Raw genomic sequence first — 16483 nt, 5'->3', positions numbered from 1 at the left:
ATTTTCACCTAGTGCCTAAACACCATCAGATTCAGTGCCTGGCCAAGAGATAAGGCAGGGGCGAGGAACCAGTGACCTTCCAGATGTTGGTGGTGGACTAAAACTCACAGCATCCTTCACTGTTGACTGTGTTATGGGAGTTGGGAGTCCAACAACATCCAGAGAGCACCATGTTGGCCTGTCCCTGAGATAACTAACTATTAAGCAGCACCCCTGCTTGGGGTGCCACCCATTCCATCTGACGAGGTTGAAAGAAGTAAAGAGAGAGGTCAAGCTGTGTCAGGCAATGAGCAATTCAGACCCTAAAAGAATAAATAAGAGGAGGAGGAAGGGAAGAAGGGAAAGTGGAGCAAATGAGGGAGAACAGCAACTCACCATCTGCATCAAACACATTATGAGGTCCTCCCCAGCTATCGAACCATCCAGTCCAGTATTCCATCACCATCTTGGGCATGTTGTCCTGTTAAAAAAGGACAAGAAATTGAATGGGTTAGATCCTTCCCTCAGGGAGGTATTGACAACTTTTGGGTGTCAGGAGGGGACCTTCCCATTTGCCCAGGCATTTTAGCAGTGTAGCATTACTGCATTTTTAAGGGTTTTGTTCGTCCTCATTTGCCCTTTAGTTTGTTTTGAGTTTCAGTTTGTTTGCATTTTATATGTTGTGGTTGAATTAGTTTCTCATCACATTTTTGTACACGCTGCCCTGGAACCTTTCGGTAAACAGGCGGGTAACAACAAATCCAAGTAGTATGTATTTGCCTTGCCTGCGAAAAAACACCCAACAACTGGATAAGGCACAACAGCTTATGACACCACCTTATAGCAAGGTCAGACCCCCAGCCCACCTAGTGCAGGATTGTCTGCTCAGGCTAGCGGTGGCTTTACTGGGTCTCAAACAGAATCGTGTTCCACCAAAGATCCGTTAAGCAGAGAGGCTAAGGACTGAACCTGGCCCCTGCTGAACACTTCGGCACTGAGCTCCTGCTCCAATAACCATGGGTGTACAAACATGTCTAATTTGGCAAAGTTGTTTTCAAGCATTGCTCGTTCTTCAGCAAATGGGAAAGGGCTGTAACTCAGGGCAAAGCACCCGCTTTGAATGCAGACGGTCCCAGGTTCAGTCTCCAGCAAGGTCTGAGAATGCAGTGTCTGAAATCCTGGATGGCAGGTACCAGTCAATATAGACAACACAGAGCTAGATGGACTCTTGGTCTGGGTCAGTATAAGGCAGCTTCCTATGCTCCAATGTTCCATGTCAGCTTTCATCTGAAGAACATTCTGCAATGGAATCCACCATGTGGCTAATCTCAAGGAGTTGACTGCTTGAAACATACAGCATGAAATAGGGTGCTCATTGGGAGGTTAAGCAGGCAGAAGTTGTGTATGTATGTGGGAGGCTGTTTTCTGTGGTGGCACTGAAATGGTCAAATGCTCTCCCTACACCTGTTTAGCCGCCACCTAAAGGATGCCACCCAGCCAAACTGGTCCTGTTGTTCCATACTTTTAAAATATTATTTGAGACCCTTTCACTCTTTCACTGGTTTTTAGCTGCCGACTCTGCTGCATTTATTTCGAGACTTCCTTGCCACATGCAATTGTATTTTACTGGTTTTACTTTTGCTAATCATCAATCCAAGAAGCACACTCAATGCACTAAGCCAGACCTAAGGCTAAAACAAGTAAACAAAAGGAAGCTCAACTCTGCCTGGTTTGAGGGAGGGGAAGTCAGTATGTGGTGAATTTAGCCCTAAAGCCCCATAATCCTTGAATACCAATTTGAACACCCTACACACATGCACACACACACCACCCTCTTCTACACATGCCTCGTGGATGAGATCTCTCTGTTTTCCTACAATAATTGTTTATAGGAGGAGCAGGGACCTCAGGCCCGGGACTGTCTAGCTACTTCCAGGAATTCTCCCCTGGCCACACCACTCACCAGCTGTGCTCAAATATTTGTGCCTGGCTGCATCTGGGATGCCTTTGGAATGAGAGGTGAGTACATGCAATCCTTAGAGTTTTATGTGGCTGGAATGTAGCCTCCTAATTTCCTCCTGCCACTTTGCAGAAGCTCAAGAGGGGCACTGGCAGATATGATGCTCACACTCTCCCTCCTGCTGCAACAGGGGCCAAGAACGCATTGCCAATTTCTTCTCCATCCCCAAGGAAAAAGATGGGGGAACTGCCACACTGCGGTCACTCCAGGCTGTGTGCTTCTCTCTCTGACTTCCTCCAGCCCAGAGAAGCTAGTAAGCCTTTCAGGCAGGCCTGCCCAGTACGTGAGCTACCATGCTGCATATTTGGTGGCCCACCAGGGCTCACTAAGCCCTGCAATGGATCATTAGGCCTGCTTTAAGACTAAAAGGAAACAGAGAGCTGGTGTGCAGCCTGGCGTGGTGGCAGCTAAGTCCCAGATCTCTTGGGCCAGGCACACCAGCAGCTCCGCTTTGGCTTTGTTTGTCACTTAGGTGCTCTCCCCAAGCCCTCATCCCAGGGGAGCAAGCAAGCAGCAAATTACAGGTCTGCCAAGCCAGAAGCAGTAGCTAGAGAGAATTTGCTAGCAGTGAGAAAAACCACAGTGTGTTATGTGCAGCTTATTTCTACCTAAGGTAATTACCTCAAATCCATGATGCTGGTGCACAGTAAAAACAGAAGAACTGGCTTGCTGGATCAGACACAGGTCTGCTGTTCAAACTCCAACAGCAAGTAGTCAAATACCCGCAGGTGCTCATAAGAAAGGCATTAAGGCAGTGGCCTTCTATGATTGCTCGGCACAGAGGCTTCGCTTAGCTGTTTAGTTAATGTCTGCAGTAGACAGACTTATCCTTCATGACTTTAATTCCTGCACACGCACACACAGCAAAGTCATGAAAGCTAGTGGCCAGCTCATCTTGGTAAAGTGAGTTCCTGCTGAGAAGGCTGGAACAGGCCTCCCTGGCAGGTTATGAGAACTGCTACAAGCAGCCAGAGACTTCAGCACACATGGGGTGTCACCTGCTGCAAGATCCGACACTGGCTCAATGCATCACTGAGGCTCCTGGTTGGTGAAGTGAAGTGGAAACCATTCTGTGGTCCCCTGGGCCTGGGAAGTCAGGTGATGATTAAGGGCCAATCAGGGGCTGCCAAATATAAAAAACTTGCAGATCTGGTGAATTGCCTCAGTGCAACCCATTAGTTGCTGGGGAAGGTGACCTGGTTCTTCCTTGGTAGCTCCAGCTACTTTTATCGGGCCTGCTTCTTGCCCTACCTGCCTCTGGCTTGCCAACTTGCCTGGCTACCAGGATCCCCACCAATCTCAAATCTACAGCTAGCATATGTGCAACTGAGCCACCTTTACTTTTACTGGGCCAAGGTCTTAGTTTATAAAGCCCTAAACAACTCAAGACTAGGTTATCTTAAAGACCTCATTGTCCACTAGATCCCTGCCTAGTCCCTGTGCTGAGCTGATGAGGCCTTACTGATGGTGCCATGCGTTCAGCCTGTGGGCCACCATCAACAGGGCCTTCATTGTGGCTGCACCAACACTGCAGAACTCTTGCACCCTTGCCAAATGGACATGCACCTGTGACTCTGTGCTTTAGACATCTCTCTTTTTACTCAGGCCTTTACCAGCAGAATAATTGTTGTTGCTGTTTGCAACCAACACAATCTACAATGAAGTATTTTTGTTGTGCTTTGCAATTTTGTTTTTAATTATTAGTTTTATTTTATAAACAAGATTCTCCTGCACTGTACTGGCTTTCCTCTGGCTGTGTATCACTCATGGCAAAGACTGTTATGGTCTGTAGCTAAGACAATGAACTGAGCTGAGCAGGAGGAATAATGGGAGTGGAGAAACCTGGGGCTGGAATAATTAAATTGCAGCCTCCAGTGCAGAAGAGAAAAGATTGCCAGCAGCAGGCTTTGTAATGGCCCGCTCTGCCTCCTCCCTGCCCCCAGAACATCCCCCTGCCGCCCCACAAAATAAACAAGCTAGGCTAGGAAGGACCCACCTGCCAGAAAACGGAAACCGCATTGCCTGGCCTCCTCCTGCCAAGTCTTGTTCCCTTTAATTGCTTAATCGATTGCTCAATATTAGAAAAGGAATTACCAGCCATTCAGATATGTTAAGCACTAAAAAGGATAGACAAGCACAGACCTCATGCTGCAGATTCGACTCAGGCGAGGGGAATGATTTAATCACACCTTGCTGGTGGCTTTGTGACAAAGCCAATCTACCATGAAGAGGTTGGCGCTCTGCATTCCTACTGTTCCCCCTGCACCGCTGAGAGACAGACATGGGTTGAACCTCTCTCTGCTGTCCAAATTGCTCAGAAGGGGCCTGAACACACTTGCGACCCACATGCCTGAGCCACCCTAATGTGTATGCTGTTACCAGGACCATTAGTCTGCAGGGCACAACCTGATAGCGACCTTGCATATGATAGGAATTGAGGGGTGTGAGTGGGTGTGGGTGGGTGTGTACACACCTGTGCTTAGAGCAGGGGTTGCTGCACCAAAACGGCCATCATTCTTGACCGCTGCCCATGCTAGCTGGGGAAGATGGGAGTTGTAGTTCCAGAAAACCTGGATGGCACCACGTTGGCAACTCTGGCTTAGAGGTACATTTCATGCATGCGGGGGGGGGGGGGACCACACAAACTCACATACACAGAACTTTTGGAACTCACATTGGTGAAGGCCAAGCAAAGACGTGTCAGCAGTAAGTAGGTCCTATCCTTCCCCCAAGTGCACGACTATTACAGCAACCACCACTGACAAACAGCCAGGTTCCGAATGTCGCAAACCTGGAAGTAAGTGTCGAATGGACTCCCAGAACAGATTAAATTTGACAAACAAGGTACCAATGTATACTCAATAGCCAGGTTTTCACAGACAAGGAGGCTTCCTCCCTGCTTTTCCAGCACTCTTTTTCAGAGCCCTGAAGCACCACATACAAGGGCAGTAGAACAGCATGTCTACCCTTTGGATGCTTCGTACTTACCTGCATTGTGTCAAGGTATGACAGGATACCCGGGTCCATCTTCTGAAAGTTAACAGTGGCCAGAGCTAAGCAGCGAGGGAGACAGAAGAAGATAAGGAGATTTCAGGTAGGTTCAAATAGCGGCAAATGCCCCTTTGATTCAAAACATGCCTCCCAGCCTAGCACAGACACTCGGGTTGGCATGAACCGTGGGATGGAATTCTGCCCTGGCTGCGTCCTGCTCATTTTCAACCACACCCAGTTCACACATGCATCAGTTGGCCACTATGCACTTGTTTGACCAGGAACAGGAACCATCACTGGGCCTGAGGGGATAACAAGCATCGACGGTATCCAGTTTCACACAACAAGCCGCCAGTCCTCATGCTATACTTGTAGGAACTTCCCACTGGAGAGTTTTAAGCAAGAATGAAATGCGCTTTGCCTGAGAGATGGGACTTATGATCAAATGGCACAAGAGACCACAGCCCTGGTGAAGCTAAGCAGGTCAAATTTGCAGATGACACCAAACTGGGAGGGGTGGCTAACACCCCAGAGGACAGGATCACACTTCAAAACGACCTTGACAGATTAGAGAACTGGGCAAAAACAAACAAGATGAATTTTAACAGGGAGAAATGTAAAGTATTTCACTTGGGCAAAAAAAATGAGAGGCACAAATACAAGATGGGTGACACCTGACTTGAGAGCAGTACATGTGAAAAGGATCTAGGAGTCTTGGCTGACCACAAACTTGACATGAGCCAACAGTGTGACGCGGCAGCTAAAAAAGCCAATGCAATTCTGGGCTGCATCAATAGGAGTATAGCATCTAGATCAAGGGAAGTAATAGTGCCACTGTATTCTGCTCTGGTCAGACCTCACCTGGAGTACTGTGTCCAGTTCTGGGCACCACAATTCAAGAAGGACACTGACAAACTGGAACGTGTCCAGAGGAGGGCAACCAAAATGGTCAAAGGCCTGGAAACGATGCCTTATGAGGAACGGCTAAGGGAGCTGGGCATGTTTAGCCTGGAGAAGAGGAGGTTAAGGGGTGATATGACAGCCATGTTCAAATATATAAAAGGATGTCACATAGAGGAGGGAGAAAGGTTGTTTTCTGCTGCTCCAGAGAAGCGGACACGGAGCAATGGATCCAAACTACAAGAAAGAAGATTCCACCTAAACATTAGGAAGAACTTCCTGACAGTAAGAGGTGTTCGACAGTGGAATTTGCTGCCAAGGAGTGTGGTGGAGTCTCCTTCTTTGGAGGTCTTTAAGCAGAAGCTTGACAACCATATGTCAGGAGTGCTCTGATGGTGTTTCCTGCTTGGCAGGGGGTTGGACTCGATGGCCCTTGTGGTCTCTTCCAACTCTATGATTCTATGATTCTTAGGTTTGGATCTGGTCAGTGCCTGGATGGGAGATTGCCTGAGAGCCACCTGTAGGCTGACTTGTGTACCAAGGTGGAAGAATGACAGGATACATGTGTAGAACCCCCCCCCCCAAATAAATTCAGTTTAATCCAGTTTACCCTCTCCCCGCCCCCCTCCTAATCCTATTAATTTATTGGTGAAGGTGCTGACAAATCTCATTTACAGATTCCTCCTCTCCTCTCCCCGGCCCCGGCCCCAATACTCTTCCCAGGGTTCAATTTATGGAAAGGAAATTACTATTAAACTGCTTTGAGTTTTCACTAAAGTCCTTACAATTCTAGCTTCAAACACTTGCAGTATTACAAACCCCCCCCCCAACCTGCTTCACAGACCGGGTGGTGGTTGTAGAAAAAAGGGGATGTCCCAAGGCTTAATTAGCACTAGCAGAGCAATTAGGGATGCTGAGATAAAAGGCCGCACACCAAAGCCGCCAGTAGCATTTGAAGTTGCATCCCGTGGCGAGGCCCATCTCCAAGGGCGAGGCCCTTCCTAGCCTCAGCAACAGGAAGCAGACGTAAAACTGGAACAGGAACAAACTGGCCAGCTCTCCCAGGTTGCTTCCAGGAGACCCGTTTGTTGACCGGTGTGTGGGGAAGCCAGGTGGAGATGGCCACTTACTGAGCGTTCAGACAGGTCTGCAGGGAGCTTTTACGACTTTGCATCAAGCAAGCAGAACCCCGCACTTCTCCATCTCTTTTCTAATCATGAAACATTCGATTTGGGTGGAGAAATTGGTTTGTTTCATAAGAGCACCAAATATTGGGCAACCTGAATTTGCTGGTATGTGATTGAATCCCACCACAAAATTGTGACAGTCCCTAGAAGCACAGGGGAGGGCGGGGAGGAAAAGAGAAGGGAGGGTTCATCGCACATTTGACTGCCCTTGCCCCATATGCATAATGAGAAGAGCTTGCTGGATCAGGCCAGTGTTCCATCTAGTCTAGCATCCTGTTCTCAGTGGCCAAGCAGCAACCCACAAGCAGGACCTGAACTCAACAGCACTCTCCACTCCTGCAGTTTCCAGCAATTGGCATTCAGAAGCATTCCTGCCTCTGGCAGTAGAGGCGGACTATAGCCATCATAACTAGTAGCCACTGATAGGCCTTATCCTCCACGATTTAGTCCAATCCTCTTTTAAAGCCATCCAAGTTGGTGGGAATGGATTCCAGTGTTATCTGCTTTACAGCCACAAATTGGCTGCACAATGGCAGCGGCTCATGGAAGGGTGTGCGGCTTCTCTTTGTGCACCTTGAATGAGTCATGCACGATGCGTGGGATGCGATACATGGAGGAGGCCATCGAATGACACATGTTTTGCATGTAAAAAGGTTCCAGGTTCAATTGCTGGCATCGTCAGTGAAAAGATTCCATGCAACAGGGCTGCAAAACAGAACTGAGCAGAGACTATGGAGCAAGGGTGGGGGACCTTGGGCTAAGGTATGGGCAGCCCTCCAGACCTCTCTGCCTGGCCCTCAGTATTCATCATAGGTCCTGCCTCCAGCTACACCCCTGATCAGAACTGCTCTGCCCCCTCACAGAGGGCTTTTGCACTATGGTGGTGATAAAAGAATCAGAGTTGGAGGGGACCACAAGGATCGTCTAGCCCAACCGCCTACAATACAGGAATATTTTGGTGGGGCTCGAACCCATGGCTCAGAGATTAAGAGTCTCATCATGCTCTACCAACAGAGAAAACCACTGGCAGTTGAAATAGACAGCAACTCGGCCAGATGAACTAAAGGTCTGATCCACAAACCAGCATCATATCTCTATATATACAAAATGTATTCTTGGGTAGGTAAATTACAAAGGTCTAGCAGCTTGCTCTTCAAATAAAACAAAAAACAAGCAAATGCTGATTGTTAAGAAAGCTGATTTTTTTAGGACAACTATGTTTCAAAAACTCAGGGCTCTGTCAAATGATGACCTGGTCTGCAAATTCCACAGCGTCAATGGGAATCATCAGGAGGACAGAAAAGCCAGGGTCTTTTTTTCACCTGCAGGCAAACAGAGACAGTCACCCTCCTCTTCTTTCCTCTTCCAAGCATGCTTTTTATTACCTCCGCTCTTTGTGTGTTCTCACAGCCACCTTGCCTCTGCCGCATCACTCAGAGCCCTAGTTATTCCGCACTCCTGATTACTTGACATGTTGACTCTAATGAGCAGATTGTTGTGACATCCGAAGCATGAGCTGGGATCAAGGCGCGCTTGTCACATGAGCCCGATGGAGGAGACAACTCCAAACAAGAGAAACGAGTGCGCTCTCAGGCAGTAAACACATTTGCGCAGGAAGCAGAGCAAAGCTGAACTGATCTCCCCCCTTACACACACACATACCACTGATCCCCATCTCCCACTAGCAGGGAGAGAGTGACCCCATGTGGACAGGGCTGGGAAGTTCTGACATTTCACAAGAAGGTGTCAGGCCTGGATGGGATGCAACAGGATGCTAGCCAATTCCCAGGGACAGGCTGTGCCACCTGTACTTGTATTTTTAAACAATTAAATAAAATTTAATACAGTTTCCACATAAAATAACATAGTGTACGTACCTGGATTTTAAAAGGGCAAATACTGTACTGTATAAGAGTTGCTAAGTTGTTATTATTATTTAACAAATATAAGCAAAGAGTAATTGCAAAAGATCAATGAGCAGCAAACAAACTGCCATCTTCACATCCACAAAAAAATATTAGAACTAGAGGTGTGCCCCCAAAACTGTATCAGGTCAATTTGAGTCCTGGGATCTAGCCAAATTGCATCGAGGCAGCCCTAGATCGCCCTGGGTTGGATCGGGTCCACCTGGAGCAACCTGAGGTTGTCGGGGGGGGGGGGGAATCTTCTGATGGGAGGGTGCAGAGAAGGAAACACGCAGACACCCTTGTGTGTGTTTCCTTCTCCATCCACCAAACCACATGTTTAATTAGGAGTTAAAACCCTGCTTAAATATATGGTCAAGGGGCACCAGGGAGAAAGGGAAAGTCATGTTTCCATCTCCTCCTTCCCCCCACCCCCCAAAAAATTCCAAATCAGTTTAGAACCTGGATCAGGAGCAGCCATGGAGCAGAGCCTCTCTGAAGCATTGGGTTGGACCACAGATCAGAGCAGGGGACCTGTGGACAGCCCTAATTAGAACCTTTTGTGTGTTGAGGGCCACGCTTCCTTGGGGGTAATGTGCTGGGGGCCACAGGATTTTATCCTGCTCACCATAAACAACCAGATCAAGCCTTTTTCCTAGAGGGAAGTAAAAAAATTACAACTCCACCTCTATGAACAACCTTCCCTCTTTTGCTATCCTAGTGGCATTTTGCCTTCACTTTAAGAACCCATTTAAAACAAAGGGTGAGGGGGTGAAAGGAGGGGGTTCCATTCTCAGCCTGCAATTTGCTTGCACAACTTTAATTAATCCTTCTGGTTTTTAAGCTCCAATTTAATAATGAAAGGGTGCACTGAGTTGTTACAAAAAAGGAAGCAGGGGGAACCAGCTAAGTGGCTTGTACACGAGGAAAACAGTTTTGATTTTTAAAATACAAAAAGCCATTTCAGCCCATTAAACTTAATCCTGAGAGGCTTTGAGTACTTTGGTTGCACCACTAAGAATCAGCATGAGATGCAGATACAGCTTGTGTTTGGATAAGACAGCATTACACACTCTTTAAAAACACATGCACACCATAGTTTTGTTATCTGAAACGTAACAGTAGAATAAAAGAATTCATGTTCCAAAATAGTCTATTTAATTTAATCCTTCTTGTCCCCGATGTGTCCTCATAAAACTAGACACTTCACTCCCCTTAAAATGTCCTTCCAGCTTCCCAGAACCCCAATACCAGGATGCCCAAATGACATGACTAGGGTTGTGTATCACACTACACATTCAAAGTATGGAGCTCCCCTCCCAAAGAATTCTGGAAACTGTAGTTTATCACCCACCCACCCAGTGAAAAAAAAGTCTCTGTTCCTTCATCTGATTCTTCTAGGCCAATCACAAGACAGTGGCGGCGAATGCAAATATGCTCCAGCCACTCAGTGACTCCCAGCACTGCCACCCACCTTGATCCTCAGTTTCCAAGGGGGCATGAATGGGGAGCAGAAATAACCTTAGGCTTTATTCTATATGGTTGAATGATTCAAATGGCTTCCTCCCCAAAGGGTAAGGGATAGAGGACTTGCAGCCCTCCAGATGCTGATGAAGTCCAAACTCCCATCAGCCCCAGCCAACCTGGCCAGTAGTCTCAAGGGCCACAGGTTCCCCACCCCTGTTTTAAGCAGAAATAAGTTGTCCAAATCATAGGCATACAATGGCTCAGGATAATTGGAGGTGAAGGCCAATGACACCTGGAGGCCTCCAATATGTCTACCTCTGAGACACACTTTGGCACAGTGATACGGCCAAGCCTCAGAGGGGGCCACACACAGCCTCCCATTGGACCAGCCCTGCCACTCAACATCAGCAACCGCCAGCTGTTGACAGAGGGGCCGGCTCTCAATCTTCTATCAGACTGCCATGACTCGTTATCATAAGACGTTTAGCGTTTTGATTTGATTTAGTGTTAAGTGGTTTCTGCAATTCTGATTGAGTTAGGTGCCGTGAGCATGCTAATGGAGAGAAGTACATTTAATAAATAACTACCTTTTTTAAAAATGGAAGCCCACATTACAGAGCCAGAAAGTTTAAATGATATGTTCAGCTTTCATACAGATGGGCAGTGGGAATGTAGGGTCAGAAGCCACTGGGGGCAACAGGCAATGCACATAGCATTGAGATGGCAGGATGGGGCTCACACTCCACTAGTTGAGAATTGGGGTCCTAATAGCTGTACGCAAATTCTCTCTGCCTTTTAAGCCTTACACTGACTTGGGTCTTGAGGCTTGCAAGCCTCTTCTACCACAATAAGGACTAGACCCTGTCTTTGACAAAAACAAAACTTAAGAACTCCATAAAAACCTGTCACGTTCCTTCATATAATGTGAGCTCAGCTATACAAATGTCTAGGCCACACCGTTGGGATACACCCCCCTCACCCCCCTCCCAGGGACATGGGTGGTGCTGTGGGTTAAACCACAGAGCCTAGGACTTGCCGATCAGAAGGTCGGCGGTTCGAATCCCAGCGACAGGGTGAGCTCCCGTTGCTCGGTCCCTGCTCCTGCCAACCTAGCAGTTCGAAAGCATGTCAAAGTGCAAATAGATAAATAGGTACTGCTCTGGCGGGAAGGTAAACGGTGTTTCCATGCACTGCTCTAGTTCACCAGAAGCGGCTTAGTCATGCTGGCCACATGACCCGGAAGCTGTACGACGGCGCCCTCGGCCAATAAAGTGAGATGAGCGCCGCAACCCCAGAGTCGGCCACGACTGGACCTAATGGTCAGTGGTCCCTTTACCTTTACCTTTACACCCTATTCCCACAAAAGCAGGAAGCAAGAAAGGCTGTGTCAGCTTATTTTCACCAGCTAACCAGACTCAAGTTTATGGAACATGCACTGTCCCACTGAAGATCTCTGAAATTCAGCGAAGCTGAAACTGTGAAGGAGACTGATGGCCAGGAGAGGTAAAACAATAAAAACCACACAGTATGTAGCCAGTTTGAAAAAGCAAAGTTAGGAGGCACAGGACACTAAGAACTGGAGGCTGAAGAAGATGGAGAAAACCAGAGAGGTATCTGAGAGGTCCAGGGCTGGGGAAGGAAGCTGGAAAGTGAGCCAAAGTGGAATTCAAGAGAGCTGGAGTGCGGGGATTATATAGCCTTGAAGTAAGAAGTGCAAAAGGCCATCACTCTCAAAACATGATTCCTGCCCCCCACAAAGAGCTATAAATCCAAAACATTCCCAGGCCCCATGTGCAATATACAGTCCAACCCCAAAGAGACAAAGCAGGAGTGGGGACCCTCAGGCATGCGGGGGGGGTGGGGGGCGTTAAATGCAGACCTCCCTATCCAGCCATTGAGACTCTTCTCCCCACCAAGTTCCCCATTCCTATAATACAGTAACACATGAAGTCATCCCCGCTACTCAAGTGCAATTGATAGCTAAGTGCTGCACAGCTGCTAATAGCACACAAACACACACAAAGAGAGAGAGAGAGCGCTTGATCTGATCCCCATTCCCTATTTGCAGAACTTGCTCTATTAACTGTGGCTGAGGATGGAGACTCTGCTAAAGATTCAGTTGACACAACATACGCTGGCCCATTTGTGCCCCCACCCCAGGTGTGCTCTAGTCTACCCATTCCAACACACCACAATGCCACGTACCTCCTGACACAAAGCCAGCGGCCAGCCCATCTTTATTGTCAGAGGTCATCAACAGCTCCACGATCTTCCTTTTTAACAGGGCCTGCACAAGAAGGGGAAGAAAACACACACATTATGTTGGGAGTCAACACTGATCTACAGAAGGGAGCTTTCATGATGGATAAGGCTAGCAATGACTGTATAGACCTTCCAGTATCAGAGACAGTATGATTCCGGATACCATTCGCTGGGGAACAACAGCATGGGCATCTGTTTCGGAACAGAACGCTAGACTAGGTAAGGCCTTTGGTCAGATCCAGCAGGGTTTCTTCTGAGCTCAGGTTGGAGGGCTGCCCAGGACTCTTGGTGTTGCTGACTCTGGAGCTGAACGGGACTCTGATTCCAAGTCCCTGGCGTTAGTTGCTGTAGGTGGCAGGCACCCACCAGAGATCCTGAGACACCCGGGCCAATTCCTGCTTTTGAGGACCCAAGCCATAGTAGTAGTAGTAGTAGTAGTAGTAGTAGTAGTACAGTAGTAATAAATGATAAAGAATGAGTGGTTTATATTATCAGTGGACCAGCATAGCCAAATTTTCTGGCATCTGAATATTTATGACCATTTTAAACTCTTTCATATGACCAAAGCTCATTTAAGGAAAAATGTATGTCTTTTACCCAATCACTTCATACACTTGCTTAAACCTGCAGCTCTAAACTGAGTGTGTCACATTTTGCCCAGATGTGCATAAAAACAAGTTAAGATTCTTTGACATTTGATAAGTTTCTTAACAAGTGTCAGGATCGGAGGTTCCTTCTGAGCTTCTGCTGCCCCACCCCACTGGCCCTGGCCAACACTGCAGCAGGCAGGGCATTCTCAGTTGAGCAAGAGATACTGATACCTCGCCCTGCAAATTGTGCCCATCACCGGTGCTGATGTTGCTCTCTCTCACACACACACACAACTTCAGTGCCACCTTCTTATTTACTTATGAAAGCAAATACACACATACTTAACATAAGAATACAAAAAGAAAACTTGCTAACACCAGACAGCTGATACAGGATTAGTATAGCTTTTAATTTTCACTAGGGGATTACAACATATTGAGTCAAGATGATATCTGCAACTTCTAAAGAACAATCTGCTCCTGTGCAAACAGACTCCATTGTTATCCTAATAGGTGACCATTATATGGTTGCCAATATACCAGCCTTCTCCAACTTGGTGCCCTCCAGATGCTGTCAAAGTGCAAACTCATCAGCCCCAGCTGGCTGATAAGACTTGTACTCCAAACCTTCTAGAGATTGCCAGGCTGGGGAAGGCTGCTAACAACCACTGATTTGTACCAATTTAATCCGCCCACACTTTCAATGAAGTTCTGGGCAACCTGACACTCAAGTTCATTATTATTTTCTGCAGGTATGAGGGTGAGAGCATCACACAACGTAAAGTCACAACAAAAGCTGCTGGCTCTGTGCTAAAGCACCAGGCTCCCACCTCATCCGAGCAGCTTATATTGCACACCACTCAGCCTCCAGGCTTAAAATCAAGTGAAGCATCCACCTGCTGCCACGGGAGGAGTCCTTTGCATATTTGCTGCATTGCACCACTTTGTTCCAAGGAAAGAAATGGCTGAGGGGGTGCATTAGTGAGCAAACACCAAGTTCCTCCATGTCATCTCGCAAGGATCATGGAACCCATGGTGGTTGAGTCAGGTTGACCCAGCTATTAAATCTCCTAAATAGGAACGTGGCCCATCAGGGGCATTTAACACAGAGGGAGGGGAGAGAGAGAATCTTTCTACCCTGATCTGCAAGGGGAATGCAGTTGAAAGAGGGGGTGAGAAACTAATGCTGTATGCAACCCTTTGCACTCAGTGGGACGTATGTCAAAGTAGGCATGCATAGGGCTGTGCTGTAAAATGATCTACGGGGAGGGGTTTGCAGCTAGCTGGGCCTCTTGGAACACAGACTGGAAACCACTGAGGTACAGCCAATGGTGGAGTGGTAAATCTTGGTGCTAGAGGTTGTAATAGGGTTTCTCATAGTCACAGCCCCTAAGAGAGTCCAAAAATGCAGACAGCTGTGTTGAGCACATACACAGCATAATATCCAATCTATCAGACTCAGCTGAAAGCCACATAATAACATTGTAGTTAGCAAGGTGGTCCTTGGCTTGGCAGACTTAGGTTCACATACCTGAACCTGATTGTTTGCTTTGCCTGATAACAAACCATAGATAACACTCATAGTTTGACCGAAACAAACCACAAGGCCAAGTGCAGACAGTACAAACCAGGCTCTGTTTTGTTTTGACTGCAGTGCAGCCACAGCAGAAGTGGGGGTGGAATGGCACTGGGACTTTTGAGCACCACACTGCTCATACACATTAAACCATAGTTTGTTTTACACTATAGCTTAACGTGACAACTGAAGCGGGCTGCTACCTGAGCCAGGCCCACCTCACAGGGTTGTTATTATGAAGCTAAAGTGAGATATAGTAAGCCCTGCTCAAGGGGGCTCACATCAAAAAGTTTTACATTTTCAGTTAAAAGACACAGCAAAATTTAATTAGTCGTATAAACAATAAATTAAGGGAAACACTTCACATGAATAAATGCACAGCAAAATTAAACAATCCGCTGATAACTGTAATAAAAGTCTAACAATACAAATGCAAGAACATAGTCAAGATAAATAGCGAAATAAATGCAACTCCAAGAATAAATTCTGACTCAAAGCAATAACCTCTAAGCAATATCCCATCCTTGATGGTCTCTAGACATCCTGAACTGCAGAAGCATCCCTTGTAGCTGGAGTCAGCCAAGGGCCCTGCCCTCTCAGGCCAGGTAGGCATGGACCAGATCAGCAGCGAGCAGGTCTTGCAGGGATCACAATAAGATATAGCCATAAGCAAATTCTGTTAGTTAAAAGAAGTGAAGCATTAACACACAGGAGTGTTGTATTCATGTCATTATTGGGAGTAAAGAGCTGTAGGCTTCAACACATACTTGGCTTGCAAGGCGATGCAAGGAAAACAAAAATAGGAACAGGCAAGAGGGCCCAGGTGTGTGCATGCTCTAATCAACATATTGGGAAGTTGATTTGAATGCTTGCTCACGTATCTTCTGCAAGGTGTAGGTGGCAGCAAGAGATCTCAGCTAGAGAGAAGCCAAGAGATCCAGAAACTGAGAATATCGGGACCAGATTATGTGAAAAATGCCTGGTGCAGACACAGCATGCTGCTGTGTTCAGATGAATGCTCTTTTGCCCACCATGTGGGAGGAATGGGGGAGGAGCTCAGTTTAGTTCACATTTATTGTTATTTAATTATTTCATAAAATGTCTACAACGCTTGATTGTCAAAAAACCTCAAAGCAGTTTACAAAAAGATTTAAAGGCAAATAATTTGAGAACCAAAGCACAGCCATCCTTCAAAATTTGCACTTGTACAAATGTTATGATGCAGTTCTCCAGCCAAAAAATGCATGTATTAGGGGATGAGCACATGAAAATGAAGATATATTACTGAAAATAAAATACAAAAATGCATAAGATTAGTGGAAATGGTTTGCAAAAATGTGTGTGTTAGCGAAGACCGCATACAAAAATGTGTTTATTTAGAGAAATGTGCATTAAAATGCTGTTGAATCTTCATGGATGTTTCTTTTTTTAAAAAAATACACAAACAAATTGCTACAGAAATGCGGGGAACTGAATTTAAAAGGGGGGGGGGGAGGATGAGAAACCAAGAGAACCAAAACTGACAGACCCTTCATCACTATTTAGCTCCATGCAAGGAGAGAGAGAGAGAGAGAGAGAGAGAGAGAGAGAGAGAGAAGGCAGGGATA

The 16483-nt window shown here is 46.8% G+C and overlaps 1 protein-coding gene across 2 annotated transcripts in view; it reads right to left on the bottom strand.

The window, feature by feature from the left end:
* GLB1L2 (galactosidase beta 1 like 2) overlaps positions 1–16483 on the bottom strand; it is a 65596-nt gene that overhangs the window by 22294 nt on the left and 26819 nt on the right. For both annotated transcript variants that reach the window (XM_083588573.1, XM_083588574.1), the window contains 3 exons: positions 12654–12735; positions 4988–5052; positions 376–460 (listed from right to left, as the gene is read on the bottom strand). In XM_083588573.1, the coding sequence (XP_083444699.1) occupies positions 376–460; positions 4988–5052; positions 12654–12735 (232 nt within the window). The remainder of the gene's footprint in view (positions 1–375; positions 461–4987; positions 5053–12653; positions 12736–16483) is intronic.

Source organism: Podarcis filfolensis, assembly GCF_964270895.1.
Source record: "Podarcis filfolensis genome assembly, chromosome: 15".
NCBI lineage: Eukaryota > Metazoa > Chordata > Lepidosauria > Squamata > Lacertidae > Podarcis > Podarcis filfolensis.
This window is presented reverse-complemented; position numbering and strand designations above follow the sequence as displayed.